Source organism: Bos taurus, chromosome 14, assembly GCF_002263795.3.
Source record: "Bos taurus isolate L1 Dominette 01449 registration number 42190680 breed Hereford chromosome 14, ARS-UCD2.0, whole genome shotgun sequence".
Taxonomy (NCBI): Eukaryota; Metazoa; Chordata; class Mammalia; order Artiodactyla; family Bovidae; genus Bos; species Bos taurus.
This window is the reverse complement of record NC_037341.1, coordinates 55313723-55335424: the sequence shown is the minus strand read 5'-3', so window position 1 is coordinate 55335424 and position 21702 is coordinate 55313723. Positions and strand designations below refer to the sequence as shown.

At 39.1% G+C, this 21702-nt stretch overlaps 1 protein-coding gene across 2 annotated transcripts in view; it reads left to right on the top strand.

Annotated features, from left to right (window-relative positions):
* The window catches only part of TRHR (thyrotropin releasing hormone receptor), a 48237-nt gene extending 27824 nt beyond the window's left edge, over positions 1–20413 (top strand). The window contains exon 3 of one of the 2 annotated variants that reach the window (XM_015474488.3): positions 17559–20413. In XM_015474488.3, coding sequence (XP_015329974.1) covers positions 17559–17966 — 408 coding nt within the window. In that variant the 3' untranslated portion in view covers positions 17967–20413. The remainder of the gene's footprint in view (positions 1–17558) is intronic. The other variant, NM_174203.1, reaches the window with a different exon arrangement.
* Positions 20414–21702: the final 1289 nt, after the last annotated feature.

Here is a 21702-nt window from a genome sequence, read left to right as displayed (position 1 = left end):
CAGGAATTAATAAGGAACAGAGGGTTCCTGACAGATCCAAAACAGCACACAGGAAGCCTCCTGTTAAATGCTTCCTGACAGAACAGGACTTGATTCATAGTAAGGAATGTTTTCTGTATTAGTTTTAAAAACAGCTTTTGCTTCTCTAGCATTTGCTATATCCCAACCACTAGCATTAGCACTTGATATACATTGTCTCATGTATTCACACAAAAACCCTGGGAGTTAGGTAAAATTTTTTTTCATCATTTCACTAAAGAGAAAACTGAGACTCATAAATAGTGCCAATAGGGCCCAAAGTCTAACAGCTGGTAAGTGGAGGGGCCAAGACACCAACACAGAGAAACTGCTGTAAAAGAGGAGTCTTTGGCATTAGTAAATTAGAAGTTTTGTTTAAAACCAAAGGACTGGCTTGCTCAGGGACAGGAGGGCCAACTACTAATCAATGTGTAAATGCATCTCCTCCAACTGGCTCCTGTGATGGTTTCTACAGCACTCCTGACTTAATCACCCATGAGAGTGCATATCTTCTGGAAAAGTAACTCCCAGGATTATTGAAAGTACAGTGTTGTTTTTTTTTTTGGGGGGGGGGGGTTGGGGTGGTTAATGCTTAATTTTATTTATTTATTTGGCTGCACCAGGTCTTAGCTGCAGCAAGTAGGATCTTCTAACTTCCTTAAGGCATGTGGGATCTAGTTCCCTAACCCGGGAACAAACCCGGAACCCCAGTATTGGGAGCGAGGAGTCTTAGCCACTGGACCAACAGGGAAGTCCCCAAAATACAGTGCTAACATTACATTTTCTAGGTGATATTTTTTGGAGAGGTAATGCTAACCATGATTCTGTTGTTGTTGTCCTGTTGCTAAGTCATGTATTACTCTTTAAGACTCCATGAACGGTAGCACACCATGCTTCCCTGTCCTGTCCTTCACCATCTCCTCAAGTTAGCTCAGACTCATGTCCATTGAATCATTGATGCCATCTAACCATCTCATCCTCTGTCACCCCCTTCTCCTCCTGCCCTCAGTGTTTCCCAGCATCAGGGTCTTTTCTAAGGAATTAGCTCTTCACATCAGGTGGCTAAAGTATTGGAGCTTTAGCTTCAGCATCAGTCTTTCTAATGAATATTCAGGGTTGATTTCCTCCAAGATTGACTGGTTGGATCTCCTTGCAGTCCAAGGGACTCTCAAGAGTCTTCTCCAACACCACAATTCAAAAACATCAATTCTTTGGCACTCAACCTTCTTTATGGTCCAACTCTCACATCCATACATGACTATTGGAAAAATCATAGCTTTGACTATATGGACCTTTGTCATAAGAGACATCAAATTTTAAATTAAATCTTTGGTTCATGAGCTGAGAGCCAGCATTATTTGGTTAATATTTCTCATAACCTCATCAATAATTAGATGAAGAACTTTAAAAAAATTAGTCATAAATTACAACAATAATTTGGAATAGGCCATATGCCATTTGATGTTTTATTTCAAGTGTTCAACTCTTCAGTTGCTGGTACAGTCAAGTGCCAAATCTAGTTCTGCTGCTTGCTTTTCTAAATGATGTTTTAATGAAACACAGCAGTGCTGGTCATTTGGGTGCTGTTTATGGCTGCTTTTGTGTTACAATAGTAAGGGTAAGCAGCTGAGACAGAGACTGTATGGCCCAAAAAGGCTAAAACGCTTACTCTCTTGCCCTTTATAGTGAAAGATTGCTGACCCCTACACTATTCCTATTTAAAAGTTTATCTTTAAAACAATAATATATTTAGTAAGCATGCTAAGTCATGTCAATCATGTCTGACTCTTTGAGACCCTATGGACTGTAGCCCACCAGGCTCTTCTGTCTATGGGATTCTCCAGGCAAGAATACTGGAGTGGGTTGCCATGCCCTACTCCAGGGGATCTTCCCAACCCAGGGATCGAACCTGTGTCTCATGCATCTCCTGTATTGCAGGTGGATTCTTTTCCACTAAGCCACCGGGAAAGCCCCTATATACCTAGTATCAGTTCAGTTCAGTTCAGTCGCTCAGTTGTGTCCGACTCTTTGTGACCCCGTGAATTGCAGCACACCAGGCCTCCCTGTCCATCACCAACTCGGCACTGGTAAATGGCAGATGTTAAAAAATAAGTGATAGATACTTAGTAAATAAGTATGTTTGAATTCCACAAAATTACTCAAAGCTGAAAAGTTCAAGCTTATCACAGACAGGCTAAGTTAGCAGTTAGCATATTTCCTCCTTCATCTTGACTCTGTATCCCCTTAAAGAACATGCTGAACCTGTTCCATGGGAGAATCTTTGAGTTCAATAGGCTCTAAACATGCAAAGTTAAAATGCAGAATGACATCTAAAGAAACAGTTTTCTACAGTTTCATAAGTGACAAAGAAACCACAGATGACTAACTTTGACAGCAGGAGATAAGACAGAACAAGAATGGCTGTCAAAACGAGATTTATATCTTTTGGAGGCAACCTTCACCTTACTTTGGTGAACATTAGCAGAGTATCAATCAACATCCAGTAATGGGAAATGAACTCAGCATGAATCATACTGAGTTAGCATCTCTTTAGCTCTTTACATTTCCTAAGTTCTTCATAACCACATATCCAACATTTCTTTAATTCTACAGACTATTCCCCGAAAATTTTTCTTCAGGGTAATTCCAGTTGGATCTATCATCTTTCTCTTGGACACTGAATCTTTACACACTTATTTTAGTTTTTAGTTTCAAGTGTTTTTTTTTTTTTTTTTTTGATGCCAAACCTTGCCTGAGGAGCTAGAGATAAAAATATGTACTCACATTATTCCCACCATCAAGACCTTGTGGACCAGGAAAGAAATAAATCCAAAATAAGAATGACATCTGCAATTAGGGCTAGAAGTATCAAACAACCATGTGGAACTCCATGGATTCCACGTGGAATAGCATTAGTGATTTTTTTTCTTTATTTATGTAGTCCTTTCTTTCCTGAACATTTATGGCACCTACCAGGTTGAGACATTCATGTTGTTCTTTGCATGTAAGGTAGAACAGCAATGCTCAAGGAGCCATCATCATTCTAAGGAGGTTTTGTTATTTGTTTAGTTTAAAATAAACAACCAAATGAAGCAACAGAATCCTTTCAGAATGTGATTATTAGTACAGAGGAAATAAACAGGGAGAGATGGAAGTGACTTAAGGAAGGGTTAGTACTAACCACTCTCTCTAAAAATATTGACTTCTCTGGATCTCTGTCTCTTCATCTATAAAGAGAATACCTACCTCATAAATACTATAAAATAACTCAATAAAGCCCCCTGCATTATGCTTAAGACATGGGAAATCTCACCACTCTAATTGTAAAATTAGCTGTTGTTTATTCAGGACTGCTGGTCCTGTATGTAAATAATTTCATTCATTCTTTATACTTACTTCCATTTCACAGTTGAGTAAACTGAGGCTTAGAAGCCTGGGATGTCTTGCTCAGTGACCCACAGTTAGAAAGAGGCAGAACTAGAATCAGAATCCAGCTATATCTGGCTTCATAACCTGTTCTCTTAACCACTATACCAGCACTTCCTGGGCAATGTCATTGAAAAAGGACTCTAAAGATGTAATAATCTGTGGCGACAGCATGGGCCTCATAGCACAGGGCCAGTATGCCATAGTTTGCCTCATAGATTTGTAGATTCATTTGGGTTTCTAGTCAAATAGACAAAAAGCAGATAAATGTAAAGTGACTCCATTCAGTTAGGTTAACTGCTGTTATTGTTAAGTTGCTAAGTCATGTCCAACTCTGTGTGACCCCATGGACTATAGCCTGCCAGGCTCCTCTGTCCATGAGATTCTTCAAGCAAGAATACTGCAGTGGGTTGCCATTTCCTCCTCCAGGGGATCTTCCTGACCCAGGGATCAAATCTGTGTCTCTTGCTTGGCAGGCAAGTTCTTTACCACTTGGCCACCGGGGAAGGTCAAGTTAGGTTAACACCTGGTGATAAAACTAGCAACCCTTACCAAGGATGCAGATTTCAAGTTAGGATAAGGAATACAACATCCCCTTATGTTAGGAAGGTATAGTATATGTTACAACTTGTTTCCATGACTTCCTTGCAATTAATCTTCAAACATACATTTTCTTATATTACATGCAGACACCAAGGCTCAGAAAGCTTTGAATGGTAATGACTAGTGAAGCTAAAATTTCAAACCATATCTTCTGATTCTCACTCTAAGTCCCATGTTTAACATATCAGAAAGTTAGAGTCAATGAAAATGGCTATACCTCCCCCGTTTTGGCTGTCGCTGTAGGCTCTTCTGGGATGGCTAGGTAAGTAACTGTAACTCCGGAGGGGCCCAAGCCTGGTGCGGGCTGTCTCTCCAGGGAGGAAAACAGGTAGAGAAGGAGTTGGCTGCCTTTCAGGTGCCATCTGCCCTGTAATCAGGGACTTTGTCCAATACCTTTAGAACAAGACAACAAAATGCCCAAAGTTTGGCAGTCCTGAGAGCTTTATTGCTATTTAGAGACCACCTCTCTTCCCCTCCATCACTCACACTTTACATTTTAAGACATTCTCATTGATTTCCCATCCCTGCCGGGTGAGCAGCTGAGGGATCACTTGTCTGTATTACAGTCTACAGTGTCACCCGTATGGGGTCAGAGAAGCATGAGGGAAATAAGATTGGGAATCTCTTCTTCAGAAAGGATCGATATCTTCATAGAAGTGAGATAGCCCGTAACTGGATTCCCAGTTAAGACCCAGCCAAGATGCCTCATGCAGAATTTCTAATGTCTCATAAACACACCCTCGGCACAAAGGTAAGGAAACCAAAGTAGGACTCATTAAGATAAGCTTTTCCACGTGCTTAGCCATTCACCAGTAATTTACCTGGAAGAGAAAACACTCAGAAAAGACCAATTAGGACACTCAACCCATGGCAGATGAACTGGTGCATTGTTCAAGCATGCCTCATAAAAGAATTCACTGACATTTTATTTTCTAAACTGAGATGTCATTATAATTTGAATCCCAATTGTGCCAGCTGAGCTTTTCCCTTCCCAGCATGTTTCCAAATATCCACCTCCTGTGAGCAAGAAAACATCCAAGCAACAGGAGGGAGGCCTGCTTTTCCGCATGTACGGTTATCAATACCCAAACCTCCCCCTACAATAGTTGCTAGTACTGTGGCAAGCTTTGCAGCTAATCCTCAGGTCTAGCTGCAAAGGTTACCTAGCACACAGCTGCTTTCTACTCTTAGCAGAAGAGCCTGAAATCAGAAACATTCCAAAAATATGTTCCATCAGGACTTGGTATCACAGTATGAATAGGAATATCTTTGTTAAGTGCTGATAAACCCTGGATAGCACTAAGAATTAGTTTTGGGTTTTTTGTTTTTTTTTTTTAAACCTTATCTGGGCTCTTTTTTTAAATTGAGGTGTAGCTGATTTACAAAGTTGTGTTAGTTTCTGGTGTACAGCAAAGTGATTCTGATATATAAAGAAAATATATTGAAGAACATATACATTCTGTTTCATATTCTATTCCACTATGGCTCATTATCAGATACAGAATATAGTTCTCTGTGCTGTACAGTAGAATCTTGCTGTTTATCTATTTTATATATAATAGTTTATATCTGCTAACCCCAAACTACCAGTTTATTCCTCCCTAACGCTTTGGTAACTATAAATTTGTTCTTTATATCTGTGAGTCTATTTCTGTTTCATAAATAAGTTCATTTGTATCATATTTTAGATTCTACATAATATAGAAGTGATATAATATGGTATTTGTCTTTCTCTATTGGCTTACTTTACTTAGTATGATAATCTCTAAATCCATCCATGTTGCTGCAGATGGCATTGTTTCATTCTTTTTCATGGCTGGGTCATATTCCATGTGTATTATATACCACATTTTCTTATCCATCCACTTGTTATTGGACACTTAGTTTGCTTCCATGTCTTGGCTATTGTAAATAGTGCAGCTATGAAGAGTGGAGGGCATGTATCTTTTGGAAATAGAGTTTTCATCTTTTCTGGATATATGCCCCCAAATCACTGGGACTGCTGGATCATATGGTAACTATTTTTAGTTTTTCGAGGAACTGCCATTCTGTTTTCCACAATGGCTACACCAGTTTGCAATCCTACCAACAGTGAAGGAGGGTTCCCTTAAGAATTAGTTTTTCATTCTCCCTACTCTTCTGCACATAGAGCCTTCATCAGTTCCAACCTTTAAGCACAGGTTTTGGGTTTTTTGTTTGTTTGTTTAATTTGGCTTCCCTTATAGCTCAGTTGGTAAAGAATCCGCCTTCAATGCAGGAGATCCTGGTTCAATTCCTGGATTGGGCGGATCTGCTGGAGAAGGGATAGACTACCCACTCCAGTATTCTGAGGCTTCCCCTGTGGCTCAGCTGGTAAAGAAGCCGCCTACAATGCAGGAGACCTGGGTTCAATCCCTGGGTTGGGAAGATCCCCTGAAGAAGGGAAAGCCTACCCACTCCAGTATTCTGGCCTGGAGAATTCCATGGACTGTATAGTCCATGAGGTCTCAAAGAGTCAGCCATGACTGAGCAACTTTCATTCATTCATTCATTTGGATTCTTTTGTTTTTTGCAAACTTTAGGGAAAAAAAAATATTTCTTCTCCAAATTCTAGGCATTATATTAAAGAGGATAAGGAGATTTTCAAGCCAAACATACATGTCCTTAAAGTGTGGCTGTATTCTTTAGTGTATGACTTTTCTCAGCGTCAGTCTTATCCTTTATAAAATGCAGGTAAAGTAAGGCAGTTGTGAAGAAAGTGCCAAGCACATTGCCTGCTACACAGTAGGCACTTCATACATCTTCATTCTCTTCCTCTCTTTCATCTGCCAATTCCTTTTGCTAGATTGGAATACCTTTCATTTTCATCCAGTTTTCTTTATTCCAGATTGAAGCATGTGAAGAAATACTGCACAGTTCCCTCCTCACACAGCCTCTCAGAGATTCTCAGAAAGTGAGGCTTACAACCACTCAGGTCTCTCTCACCCTGAGAGGCATTGGTATAGTTTTGCCCTGAGCCCTGGCTCTACTAACTGGAACAGCTCAACCTTCCACCTTTTTTTCCCACTCTTAATGAGTCCATGCCTTTCCCTATCTTTGCTCTTGAGAGAAAGTACAAACTTTGAGGGTTCATCCCACATCAAAGCTGGGTGCAGAGTGTTGAATATTCTCCACAAGAGGTGACTCACACTTGGGATTTGGTGATGCTCAGTGATTATCCTGGAGAACTGGAGGAGTCACAGCAGAAAGGCCACATCGTGTTACACACAGAGGTGTGCCACCCTGTGACACCAACTGTCACCGCTGCTCTCGGATCTCCCCCACAGAGGGCCAACTCGAGGCTCTGCTGGCACACGCAGCGCCCCTGGGATGCAGAGTCTGGTTTTCTGTCCCCACAATCATCTCACTCAGGAAACAGCTCTGCTCAAAAGAGCTGAGGAAGTCCTCAACACCCATAGAACACTGAAGAAAAAAACTTTTCTTCAATTTCCCTGGATATACCACACTTGAAAAGTCTTGTATCACCATTTTTTTATTTTCACTTAATTTCTCCTTCTCCACCCATAGCCATCACCAAAGACATCCACAGTGTCTCTACTGGGAACCCCTGCTAATACTTTCATGGACCTTTAAAATCAGAGTAGAGCCCCAAAACTCTTCAAAATTCTTACCAGAATGACTATTCTGAGTGGAACATTTAGATACAGTACTTGACAGGTGGAGTCAAGAAGCCTAAGCCTTAGCATCCCTGTGTGGCTTCTTGTCAAGAAATCTGCAAGTAATCCACAACACAGGTTATGGCTGTCCACAACCTCTCCACCATGAATCACCACTCAGACTTTATTCACTTTTATTATACTTTTGCTGACTTAGAGTTGATTCCAACCCCTTCTCTGGCCCCATCATTCAGTTTTTAAATCCCATCAATGATCTCACTCCAAGATATGAAACATCCACATTGAGGATAACTGTCTTTTTTAAACTGTCTGTGAAGACAGTAAGTCAAAACAAAGCAGAACAGGCCGAAAGTGGAAAATCCCAGGGGCCCCCAGTCAGTGTTGAGGCTTGGCTAAATTCAGATTTGCATAATTGTCTAGTCAAGTTTTTCCTTCCACTGTGCCAATTAATGTCACGAAATGCAAAGGGTCATCAATCACATTGATCACAGGTCATCTGGGAGGAAAAATATTCCCAGTAACAGAACATTTTGTTAATATGCAGCTATACCGGAGAATGGGATAAGTTCCAAACACAGAACGTATTGTTACCCTTCAAAGAATGGCATTAGAAGATTAAAGGCTAACTTTTATATCCATTAACCAACAAATGTGTCCAGAGGAAGTACACTTCTGGAAATAAGAGTATTCCAGCCAGAAGCGCAAGAACTAGAGCACTTTGCTAATTTAAAGTGCCCTACCCCCACTACCTTTGGAAGGACGGATGCTAAAGCTGAAACTCCAGTACTTTGGCCACCTCATGTGAAGAGTTGACTCATTGGAAAAGAACCTGATGCTGGGAGGGATTGGGGGCAGGAAGAGAAGGGGACGACAGAGGATGAGATGGCTGGATGACATCACCGACTCGATGGACATGAGTTTGAGTGAACTCCGGGAGTTGGCGATGGACAGGGAGGCCTGGTGTGCTGCGATTCATGGGGTCGCAAAGAGTTGGACACGACTGAGCGACTGAACTGACTGACTGACCCCCACACAGACCTCCACAATTATATTTTAACATTTTCAAAAAATATTTACTCAGTAATAATTCAGCTGTGCATGAACACATTACATCACAGGCATGTGTTCTTCCAACCTGTCGTACAATCCTACGGAAGTTAGTTGTTGATTTACTTTATTCATGAAGCTTAAAACAGAACTTTAGCATTATAGAATGTGAGAGCCAACCTGATAAAGAGCTTATTTAAAAGTTAAAGTTACCTGTTACTATGCTCTTGATAATCATTCATTATAAAAGAAAAGTGGTAAATATTCTTCAAATACATTTGCTGATGTGGTTGTCATCTCCTGTTATATGACTTTACCTTTTCAGTTCTAAGAAAGATTTTTCAAATTGCCCTGCAATTTAGATAGTCTGCCACTAAATGACAGCTAAGTGTTTAAGTGGGCCTTTTATTAAGTAATTTTTGTCTAACCATTCTTTTTAAAACTTCTATAGATTCAGTTTTTAGCTTAACAGTACTCCTGAAAAAGGATTCAATTATTTGCTTTCTTCTCCAAGTGACACCTGTATATCTTTCTATAATGCCATGTCTTCAACAATACTTCAGTTATAATGAACTTTCGAAGAGAAACAATAGTAGGTCTAGAAGCCAGGGTCCTGAGTCTGGAGAAGCACTGTGTTCTTAGTTAGCTACAGGATATTAAAATAAATTCTAGTCATTTCTTCAACACTTCAAGAAACTGCATCACCTCTCTGAATGCAGCGATTAAGATGAGTATCAACAATCACTGTGGTTAGGAACTGAATGGAGGGATACATATGCCCCAGGGGCTGTTTCCCTTTGCCTGGCTGCATAACCCCCAATAACAAAACCCAGTCATGTGAAAATGACCACAAACATGTCTAATATTGTCTCATCATTAGTAGCATATAAGTTAGATTTGCGTGGAATGTTCAAATTGGAGAGATTTGGAAAGAAAGCCAGATTGTCTATTTACTGGCTCAGAATGTGAGGTTCAAACATGTCACGTGACCTGTCCAGTCTCCTCAGAGCTCAGAGGTGAAACCAAGATGCCAGAGGCCCACTGTACTTTATCCCTCACTCACAGGCAGAAGGACCGTGTCACACCCTTTATCTCCCAGGAGGGAGTGTCTGGATAATAGCAAGACCCATGGCCACGCACAGGATTTTTTTCTGAACTGTATACAGAATCAAAAACCAGAAAAAAATTTTTCTTTATCAGTACAAGAGTTTCAACTAAATCTCCCAGAGTACTCTGAGATATTGATAAATTGCCCATGACTTCCTAGATGGACTAATAAACTAATCATTGATTAATCAAAATTTCCTCAGATTTTATATAACCAGATCCTCATAAGTGATATAGTATTAATTGGGCTATAACCCCAAAAGACAGACATTTCCATTTTATTTTTTATGTAATTTTATTACTTTTGCATTTAAAATTTTCTTGTTTGTTTTTTCCCTAGGAAATACATTAGTATGAAGGATTCTTGTCTGCCTTGTTATGACAATTTTTCCCTAATCAGTACTTCCTAAATGTAACACTCCAATTTGGGGCAAAAATCATAGGTAATTTCAGGGCTACCACTAATTCCTGCTGACATTCTTGTTCAGTAGCTGGGTTGATTCAACTCTTTGTGACCCCATGGACTGCAGCACGCCAGGCTTCCCTGTCCTTCACAATATTATCCTTTCAAATACTTCATAAACTTTATTTACAGCAATTAGAAGGCTTCAGCTTGCCATATATATTGATTTTTGTAATTATCTGAAAGAAAATGAGACAATCACTTTCAACAGACCTTAGTTTAATAACTAGCTTTGCTTTCATATGTGAGCTGTATGACCTTATTACTTTGCTTCTCTGAGCTCAGTTACCATTCATCAATGAAATGGGAATAATAACACCTGTTCCACAGATCTCACTGAGACACAAACAGAAAATGGAAATGAAAGTATTTTGTTAATTTCAAAAAATTAAGCAATTAACTGCTATCAGGACTTCACTCAGGATTCAGGGTGTTGACAAGAAGTGGCATTTTTTTCCCTGGAAGATCTTGAACATTTAGATCAAGTACAGCTAAGAACAACACACTCAGGATTCAGGGTATTGACAAGAAAGTGGCATTTTTTCCCCTGGAAGATCTTGATCATTTAGATTAAGTACAGCTAAGAACAACAACAAAAAAATAGATATTGAAAAAGTAATTTTGTGTCTACATTTGAGAAGAGGTCAACCATACCACTTCTGCACTGGACTCTGTTCCCTATTCAAGAACATAGCTCTTCCAATTGTCTTCTTTCTCCATCTGGATCATAAAATTTCCCCTCTCCATGAGGATTGTTCCCTAAGCAAACAAAGATGCTGTAATGTCTCTCATCTTTTAAAAAAAATTGATTCTTCATCCCCCTCTGATAGCCCTTGTGCTTTTCTATTCCTTTTCCCAGAAAAACTCTCAAAAGATATGCTTATAACCTTATCCATTTTTTCCATCTTCCCTTGAACCCACTCCAAATAGGCTTGTCTAATAAATGAAAGTTTTTATTTGCATAAATAAATAATGGTTTTCTCCAGAAATACTTATTTCCTCTTACTCATGCTTTTCTGTCTTGTAGTTGGTCTCCAAGTTTACAAAAATAGTCTAAGAGGGTTGTTTTAACTGTGTATATTTTGTCTTTGCTCTTTCACTTCCTTGAGTCCTGATCTGTAAAATCAGTTAGTACTTTTTACTAGGCATTATAGTAATAACTTATCAGAAGTGGATAAATAAAATGTGGTATATACATAGGATGGAATTATTCAGCAATAAAAGAAATGAAGTACTGATACATGCCACAACACGGATGAACATTAAAAAACATTATGCTAAATGGAAGACACCAGTCAGACACAAAAGACTACATGATCCCAGTTATATGAGATGTTCAAATAGGCAAATCTATGAAAATATAAAGTATATTAGTGCCTGGGAAGGATGGGGGAAGGTAGAGAGTGACTGTTAATAGGTATAGAGTTTCTTTTTGGGATGATAAAAATGTCCTAAAATTAGATTGTGATAATGGTTGCAAAACCCTTGAACTGTACACTTTAAGTGGGTGAACTTAATTGTGTGTAAATTATATCTCTATGAAGCAATGTACAATTTAATGTCATCAGTCACAAGTCCAGTTGGTAGCCTGTTCCTCTGATATGTTGTATCGAGAATGGCAGTTAACCTCTGTGGCCTTCCTCTAAAAACTCCATAACTTCACTTCAACCATGAGGAAAACATCATCCAAATTCAAGCTGAAGGATATTCTATAAAATGCCTCACCAGTAATACTCCTCAAAACTATCAAGAACATCAAACGAAGGAAAGTTAGAGAAATGGTCACAGCCCAGAGGAACCTGAGGAGACATAATGACTAAATATAATGTTATATCCTGCATGGGATCCTGGAACAGAAAAAAGGGCATGAAATCTGTATAAAGTATGGAGTTAGCTAATTCTGTGTAAGAATTGTCATTAATTGTGACAAAGAAGTAAATGCACCAGACTAGTGTAAGGTCTTAGTAATAGTGGAACTTTGATGTCGAGTATTTGGACACTGTGACTTTTTCTATAAATCTAGCACTGTTTTCTTAAAGGCAAGATACAAATGTTAGCTAATAGCTTTAGAACTTATAGTAAGAGTCATATTACTAGTACTAGAGATGGTAGTTAGGAAAACAAGTTTCTTCAGCAGTCTAGAATAGAGAACCTAGTTAGCCTCTGGCTTTTCACAGGCAGCACATATATGCAGTTAAGCTTGAATGCATTCAAGGAGCTGTACTCTCAACCTTGACAATCAGATAGACACCTATCCAGTTCACATCTTTGTTTAAAAAAATTTTAAAGGAAGAAAAGAAATGCCTGAATAAAGTTTTTATCTAGAGATGTTATAAAGATAACAAAATGAGGTTTTGAGGATTGAGTTAAAACTTCCTTGTGAGAACAATATGCCACTTATTCCATATAATTAAATATTGAAAGAGTAAAACATCTATTGGGCTAATGGGGCAGGTTTCATGCATGTGTGCTTAGTAGCTCAGTCATGTCTGACTCTTTGTGACCCCATGGACTGTAGCCCGCCAGGTTCCTCTACCCATAGGATTCTCCAGGCAAGAATACTAGAATGGGTAGTCTTTCCCTTCTCCAGGGAATCTTCCTGACCCAGGGATCAAACCCCTGTCTCCAGCATTTTCAGACAGATTCTTTACTATCTGAGCCACCAGGGAAGCCCAAAATATCTATAGCCAGGGCTTGATTTTAAAGTTTCAAGCTGGTCCACATGAAAAAAACAGCCGTTCACCATGTGGCCAAGGACAGAGGCCTGCCCAGTTTAGACCCTCCTGTTCCCACCCTCCTCTCCTCAACCGCCTCTGTAGGCAGCTTCCCAAGCTAAACACTATGTTTTACTTAACTGATTCTTATGACCTCTTTTTCTGGTCCTCAATATACTCTGCAAAAATGGCTGCCTGTTTCTTCATTGACTTCTTAGCTCCATGAAGCTGATGTTTTTAGGACTCAACACTGCATCTCCTTTGGCAGCTGTCCTAACAGAGGGTATACCAAGTACCCCACAGAAAATGATGGTTTTTGTAGTGGTTTCCACAAGCTTCCTAGAGAAAGAGGTCACTCCACTTCCTTCCATGGTCTGCAGTTGAAACTTGCACACTAAATTACTTCTGGTCCTCATGCCATGCCTCACTATCTCATGCCTCCAGCTTGTCACACACACCCAATCTCTGCAGTAACACTTGTCCTGTCTCTCTTTACCTTCAGATTTTGTCTTAACTGTCACTGACACCAAACCTTTACTCACCAATCCTCAACCCCAAATCCAGATCAGGGGCTGTCACAGAACCAAAACTTTCCTCTCTCTTAGCATTGATCGCATTATATCAGATCGTAAAATAAATGAAGCCACTGGCAATGTGTCTCTGGATTACTGTCAAATCCTTAAGAGCCAGAAGATTAGCTGGTACCCGTAGGAATGCAAATGAATCTCCTGAAATAAATGGATAAATAAATTCCTTCCCAATCAAAAATATATGATAAGACCATTTCCCCCTGAAAACTGTTTCATGCTATTTCTCAAAGACCAGTAGGTCCTGGGGAAGAGGCTTCTATAAAGAAGTAATCTTCCAACTCATTGCATATCCCGTGCACTTCCCCAGCAAAATGTCAGGGCTTAAAAACAATGGTCTACTACAATATTGTAAAGTAATCAGCCTCCAATTAAAATAAATAAATTAATTAAAAATAAAATAACACACACACAAACAATGGCCCAAAGAAATTTTCAAATTTGCATTTTTGTCACTTATTTAGAATCACAACAGAAGTAAAACTTCAACAACCAACAGCAAAATTAATTGGGTATGAAAGACAGTCTCCAGGACATTTCCTTTCTAGGTGTTTACTCCTATATTAAGAAACTGTTAAAATCCAAGCTAGGGCTACACTAAACACTTGTGAACATTTTAGAAAGTGATTAAATGCAACTAGAGATATTTGGAATTGACTAAAATAGTTCTGAGTGAAATAAAATGTATTCTCTATCAGCCCACTGGGGACATTTTTTCCTCTGGGTCAGTCATAGAAACATCATTGTATTTGTTGCATTCCACTCACCTTAAAATTTTTAAAAATATATTTCAAACAAAAAGTTGAAATGTATTAAGGATTCATTTTACTAATTAACTAATCTCTATTTAAAAGGGATTTTTAATGTTAAAAAAATTAAGTGTTTACAAAAATTCTCTACCAATACTTTGGAGTGTTAAAACACAGAAAAGGATCATGTTTACATGTTTTGAAATACTTATTTCTATATCTGAATTTATTCAGCATTTATTGAGGGCTATCTTATGTCACACGTGTGCGTGTGTCTGTGCGCTCAGTCGTGTCTGACTATTTGCGATCCCATGGACTGTAGCCCACCAGGCTCTTCTGTCCTTGGGATTTCCCAGGCAAAAATATTGGAGTATTCTTGGAGTATTCTGGAGTTGTCATTTCCTTCTCCAGTGGATCTTCCTGACCCAGGGATTGAACCCACATCTGCTGGCATCTCCTGCTTTGCAGGTGGATTCTTTACCTACTGAGCCACCTAAGAAGCCCTCTCTTATGTCACATACTGAATTAAATCCCCAAAGAAAGAGAAATGAACAAATTTTACTCATGTCCTGAAGAAAGTTCACTGTCTATTGGACAGGTGGTCAAATACAACTCACTGAAATAAGAAGTGTGGGGAGTGATGCCAGAGTATACATGGGGAACACACGGCAGAGGTGCCAACCTAAAATCTGACTGCTTTCCTCTAAGATGATGGAAGTTGCTCCCGCACTTACATTAAGTCAAAACATGTAGGAAGATATTAAATGCGGATTTAGTGTTTTACCTGAAAATTTTGTAGGGAAAAAATGAACAGATAAAATTCAGTCTTAAAGTTCAGAAATTTAGCAGCAATAAGTTAGTTGGAATTATACTTAGAAGTAGTTGAATGTTTTTGGCACCATATGGGGATAACATAGTAGAAATCTCATTAATGAAAATGAGTCTCACAGTGAGAGAAAACTATAAAGAAAAGAGCATGGGCTTTGGCTTAAGCAGACTTAGCTTGAATCATGGCTGTCCTTTTCTAGCTATGTGTCTTTAGACAATCACATAGACTCTCTAAACCTCAATTTCTTCAGATGCAAAATACTAGCTTACACATTAATAAGCATTAAATAAGATCATGTTTACATATCTTTATGAGAGACCATTATAAAGACTCAAATGTAATGCTGGCATTCCAACTGTAAATTAAGCCAGGGGCTCAAATATAGGATGCTCAGTCCTTGGCAAGGAGTGGAAGGATGTTGGCAAGTGTGAAGCAGTGGCCTGATGTCAGAGAACCTGAAGTACCAGGCAGTGGACAAAGCAGAGATGTGAGTGATGACGATGATGACAAAGATGATAATTACTATGGTTCCTTCCAAAGCTCAGAATATTTATCACTGAATTAAGCTTTTAATTTCCTAGGATCAATTAAAGTATTTCCTCCTAATCTTCAATGTCATCTTAAGAAAAAGCAGGCTTCCATTAACCTCTTGTCTGAATAGATCCTCCTTATCTCTGAAAGAAGGCAGGATCTCTGGAATGTTTTACTTGGTATCATATTAGTCAATGGGAATATCACTTTCTACTGAACAACTTCTGTGCCCCAGTAAGCCAAATATAAAATGTAATTATCCTACCAGCACTGAGTCAGTAGAACAGTGAACAGTGATCACCCAGGGTGTGAGGTAGAGCAGGAGGGCTTGGGGGACATTCTTCAAGGGCAGAGAGAGCTTCAAGAAAGTGATCAAATGGCCCTGGAAGCCATGGAGTAACTTGAGACTGGGTGGATAGATAGCACTTAGGTACCGTTGCAGAGAAGTTGTAGGAGCTATTAAAAAAAAAAGATATTAGTGGTTCAAAAAGCTACAAAGGCTATGCGTGTCCCTAAGTGGGCTTCCCTGGTGGTTCAGATGGTGAAGAATCTGCCTGCAATGCAGGAAACCTGGGTTCGATCCCTGGGTTGGGAAGACCCCTTGGAGAAGGGAACGGCTACCCACTCTAGTACACTGGCCTGTAGAATTCCATGGACAGAGGAGCCTGACAGGCTACAGTCAATGGGGTCACACAGAGTCAGATAAAAATTAGAAGTTCTACAGCAAAGGGTATTTGGAAAGCTCAGAAAGAAGACAACTGCTATAGAATAACAGCAAGAGTACAGCATTAACCCCACAATGCAGGATTTGTAGTAGTGCCTGGGGTGGACAAGATATGGTTAAAGGGTAAGACATAGCCCCAGAATCAGAAAGAGTACTAGTGGGGAAAAGGAAGGCATTCTAACAGAGAAGAGTAAGATGGATTTTGTCATCAGTATTAAGTACAAGGAGCTGAATTTATAGTGGATACTAATAACAGAGTAGATGTCTAGCTGTGGAATCCTTATTTCTACACAGTGGGATCTCTCTTGATGCCAGAACAAGCTAGAGGCTGGCAGTGGGGGCTTCAGAAAAGCAGCTGGGAGGTTAAAGGAGGAAGCATCAGTCCCTCCTATTTTAAGTATTTTCAAGTTCAGAATATCTAGAAAGTCTGGGCTGAGGAAGCTGAACTTTTTCAAACACTGCAAGGGACTAAAGATAACTGAAAACTGATTTTAAAATATGTAAAGTGTTGCTCTTGAAGAAAAGGTGAGTAAAGATGGGATTGGATCCAAGGTCTTCTAAGGCTTACTGCAGACACTTCTCATGCCTTGAGTCATATTCTTAGACTGGGATTTCAGCCGTGACTTCATGGCTATCGGGGGTGGTCCCTGCTCGCAGAGAACATTGCACTTTATCCATGGTCCTCTGACTGTCTCTCGGTCTTCTCTACCTCAAGGTTCTCTTTAAAGCCCCCAGAAGTTTCCAGGCAGGAGAATCCTGGAGGTACAGGGCAATTTAAATAAGGCACCTCTCAACAAAGGGCAGTTGGTGAACAAATGCCTCCCAAGCTGGACAAATAATCCAAATATATCACTTGACCCAAAATTTTCCACAGTGGGAGCTGTCAAAAATACACCTTATTTTGGCTTTTCCTCCTCTGTCACTCTGTCCTCTGTGCCTTTAATCCTGCTCCCTGGGTTCATCTCCCAAATAAACTGCCCTCACCCAAGTCCTTGCCTTGGGACTAAAGTTTGGATGAGGGCAGAGAGGGAGTCGTCTTATTTTCATACTTTGGTCCTGTTTTGTTTTAATTTGTGTTTGCACTGCATTTCTGTTTCTCCATAGGTCACCAAGATGCTGGCAGTGGTTGTCATCCTGTTTGCCCTTTTATGGATGCCCTACAGAACCCTTGTGGTTGTCAACTCATTTCTCTCCAGCCCTTTCCAAGAAAATTGGTTCTTGCTCTTTTGCAGAATTTGCATTTATCTCAACAGTGCCATCAACCCAGTGATTTACAATCTCATGTCCCAGAAATTTCGTGCGGCCTTCAGAAAGCTCTGCAACTGTAAGCAGAAGCCAGTGGAGAAACCGGCTAACTACAGCGTGGCCCTAAGTTACAGCGTCATCAAGGAGTCCGACCGTTTCAGCACAGAGCTGGATGACGTCACCGTCACTGACACTTACTTGTCTGCCACAAAGGTGTCTTTTGATGACACCTGCTTGGCTTCTGAAATAACCTTCAACCAAAGTTGATTGATAGAGTAGAGAAAATGGATGATAAAGAAAATGAGAATCTGTGCAGTTATCAACCCAAGAGAGGAAACAGCCAATACGCGTATGTGACGACAGAGCAGACAAATTCTTTGCCGATGCTCTAATAAATCCTGGCCCAAGGTACTCTATCCCGTGAGAATGATTCTGTTTCATTCTCATATCAAAAAATATACATCATAAAAAAAAATTGAGCAGATCTGTGAAAGATCCAGATGGTGGAAACTTCCCATTTAGTGACGTTTCACTGTATATTCTGGGGCTGTGAATTTTAGATAAAATCAAGGCATCGATTTACCTATTCAGTATAACTTTATCAAATGTATTTTATCACCCCCTCCAGATTATTTATACATTTGAGAATTTGGCAACATAAAAAATTTTAATGTTTTCATTTAGCATTTCATTTTAATAATGTACAGTGCTGTCTTCATGAATATCTGAAACTACAGTGAAATATAGAAAAAAACATTTTATTTGTTGAGTAAAAGTGAGATTTCAGACAAATATATTCACTGTTTGAAAAATGTCATAATGCCTATAAAATTCTGAGTTGATTTTTTTATATTTTACAGAGTAGATGGTCATCATTCAGCTTTAGTATAAATAACCAAAACCTCAACATAACCAAAATTACTAATTGAGAATACATATATATTTGATATTTAAATAAGTCCAGTTCTATACTCTTCAAGCCTTCAAAATGATGGGTAAGACAGGAGAAATAACTAGATTAAATAACTGTGAAGATACAGACACATAATCAATATTGAAAAGTATAACCAAGACAAGTGCAAGGTTTTACTTTTTCCTCTGAAACTTTTAAGGAAGAAAATCCTATTTTTGACCATTCCCATGTATAAACTACTGAGCCATGTCAAGCAAATCCTTCTAGCTGAATCTAGCTTAAAAGTCTGAAACATTCTCAAAAGCTCAGTTGCTATGCTAAGTGACCAAAGACTGACTTTCACACTTCCAGATGAAGACCCCACTGAGCATAGTAGTCACTGGATTTTAACTTGTCTGCAAGTGTCTTTCCTGCTTTCCTGCTTGTCTTTTGTGGGTTCTTCTTTTCTTTCTTTTCCCAAATGCTTGTGATTGTGATGCTTTGTTTACAGATTCTAAATCAAAGCAATGAAAAATTTTGTCAGCTTTATGTTCAATAGAGCTAAAATTGATTTCATCTCACTGTTAATATGTCTTCACAGTTACAACTTAGGCCTGCTCTTCTATTCCGTGATTATTAGAGAGATGTAAATATGAATCTCTCAGGTCCTGCTTTAATCCCTTTCGGTTGACTCATCTACTAAGATCTGGCTAATCAGTATCTCCCAGTGTCAAAATGGCCCTCAGTGTTGATTCAGGAATAGCTGAATTTTAACGATTGGGTTGAAAAGTACTGGGCACTTATAAGTGCCCGCAAAGAATGGCATTTTCCCTCTCCAGGGTATATCCCTACCTTGTGACTTTTTTCTGAAACCTGTTGCTAATGAGCATTACCCACACAAATACCTTGTTTTGAGGAATATGTGACTCAGTTTTGGAAACTTCAGCTTTTAAATGCCACTTCATGGAGACTCTGCCATCTAAAACCTCAACCCCGAATATGCTTTGGTGAAAATTGGCCTCATCTACTCCATGAAAACATTCTTATCCTGTCACTGTGGCAGTAAAAAAATGCAAGCAAACATTTATAGAAAATGCCCTAAAAATCTATGTGCATGACACGAAGAAATCTATTTTAACTGACTTTTCATCCTGGATTAAAGACTGAATTTGGAATCGTATAGATAGAGCACTAGAGTGACCCAACCCCACATCACACACGCATGTGTGTGGGTGCATACGAACACATGCTTGTAGTTCCATAAGTTACTTAACACAGGGGGTTGTAACATGCTAGGCTTTTTTGATAACAGGAAAGAACTACTGTCTTTGAACATCTACTACGTCTCAGGCATGCTAGTAGATATTTAATCAACATTGTCTTCATCACAGTCTCACTACAGCTGTGATTTTCTTATGATAAGACCAGGGATCAGGGATTAATTCCCTAAACTGTGTAAATGTTAGGGAGAGAAAATGAAGAAATGTCTTTTTTTTTTTTCTTTTCCTTTTTTTTCAAGCTAGCATGCTGATTAACATTCTTGTGACCTGATGGCATAAGTAATAAAAATATATATCTACTTTGCAGAATGATAATAATTAGATGTTGAAAAATATTATGATTAGTTTTATATGTTAGTCACAGAATATAATATACTCTTCCTGTCTTTGGAACCCTAATATATGGGCTCAGTTTTTGTTTTAATGCTTAAAAAGTTATTTGCTAATAATCTGTTAGTTTTAGACCACATGGGAAATTCAAAAGAACACAGTTCATAGTGTTTCAATTCTAAAGCACATGCCATTATGAAAAACACAGTTCATAGTGTTTCCACTGTAAAACAAATGCCATTATGAAGTTAAATGTTCCCATGCAATATCCAATAGATATTTGGGTTTACACAGCATCAGGCTAACTTTTTCGGAGAAGGCAATGGCACCCCACTCCAGTACTCTTGCCTGGAAAATCCCATGGACAGGGGAGCCTGGTAGGCTGCAGTCCACGGGGTCACTAAGAGTCGGACACAACTGAGCGTCTTCACTTTCACTTTTCACTTTCATGCATTGGAGAAGGAAATGGCAACCCACTCCAGTGTTCTTGCCTGGAGAATCCCAAGGACAGGGGAGCCTGGTGGGCTGCCATCTATGGGGTCGCACAGAGTTGGACACGACTGAAGCGACTTAGAAGCAGCAGTAGCAGCAGCAATCTAACTTTTTAAGGTATTCTTTATTACACTGTACTAAATCAAAAATATTGCCTTAAATAACCAAAAGTTAACAAACGATCAAATGAAAAATAAAAAGCTACATTAAAAATTGATGGAGTGAAGTAATGTTATTAAGGCCTCACCTAATAAAATTCCTTGAGTTATTTTATTACTTCTGATACCATTAATTGCTGAGTGTCTTTGGTTAGATCTTGCACCTAAGGTAATTAGGTAAAGGGCACAAATGATTAATAAAACAAGCAGACATAAATTTCCACTTCAGACTTCTCCATCAGTATTATATTTCTAGAACTTCTCTCCAACATAAATATTCTAAATGATGAAGAGAAATGAGAAAAGTGTAAACTCTACAATTATTCTTAAACAACCCAAATGCATAAAACAATGTAACTTGACAATAAACCAAAACAAATGGCTGCTTTGAGCTAAACAATTAGTTGAATCAAAGGAAACTACAGTCATAAAACAAGTGTAACTCAATACTAAATGGATACTTGAATTGTTTCATTTTTATAATGAAATGACAATGAAGACATATCTTAGTAATGCCGAATCCACACGGTTTTCAACTACTCAAAGAATCAGAGTTACATCACCGTTGTTATTGTTGTTCAGTGTCTGTCATGTCTGGCTCTTTGTGACCCCAGGGACTGTAGCATACCAGGCTCCTCTGTCCACTATCTCCCGGAGTTTGCTCAAATGCATGTCCATTGAGTCAGTAATGCTATCTAATTGTCTCATCCTCTGCTGCCCTCTTCTCCTCCTGCCTTCAGTCTTTCCCAGCATCAGGGTCTTTTCCAATGAGTCAGTTCTTTGAATCAGGTAGCCAAAGTATTGGAGCTTCAGCTTTAGCATCAGTCCTTCCAATGAATATTCAGGATTGA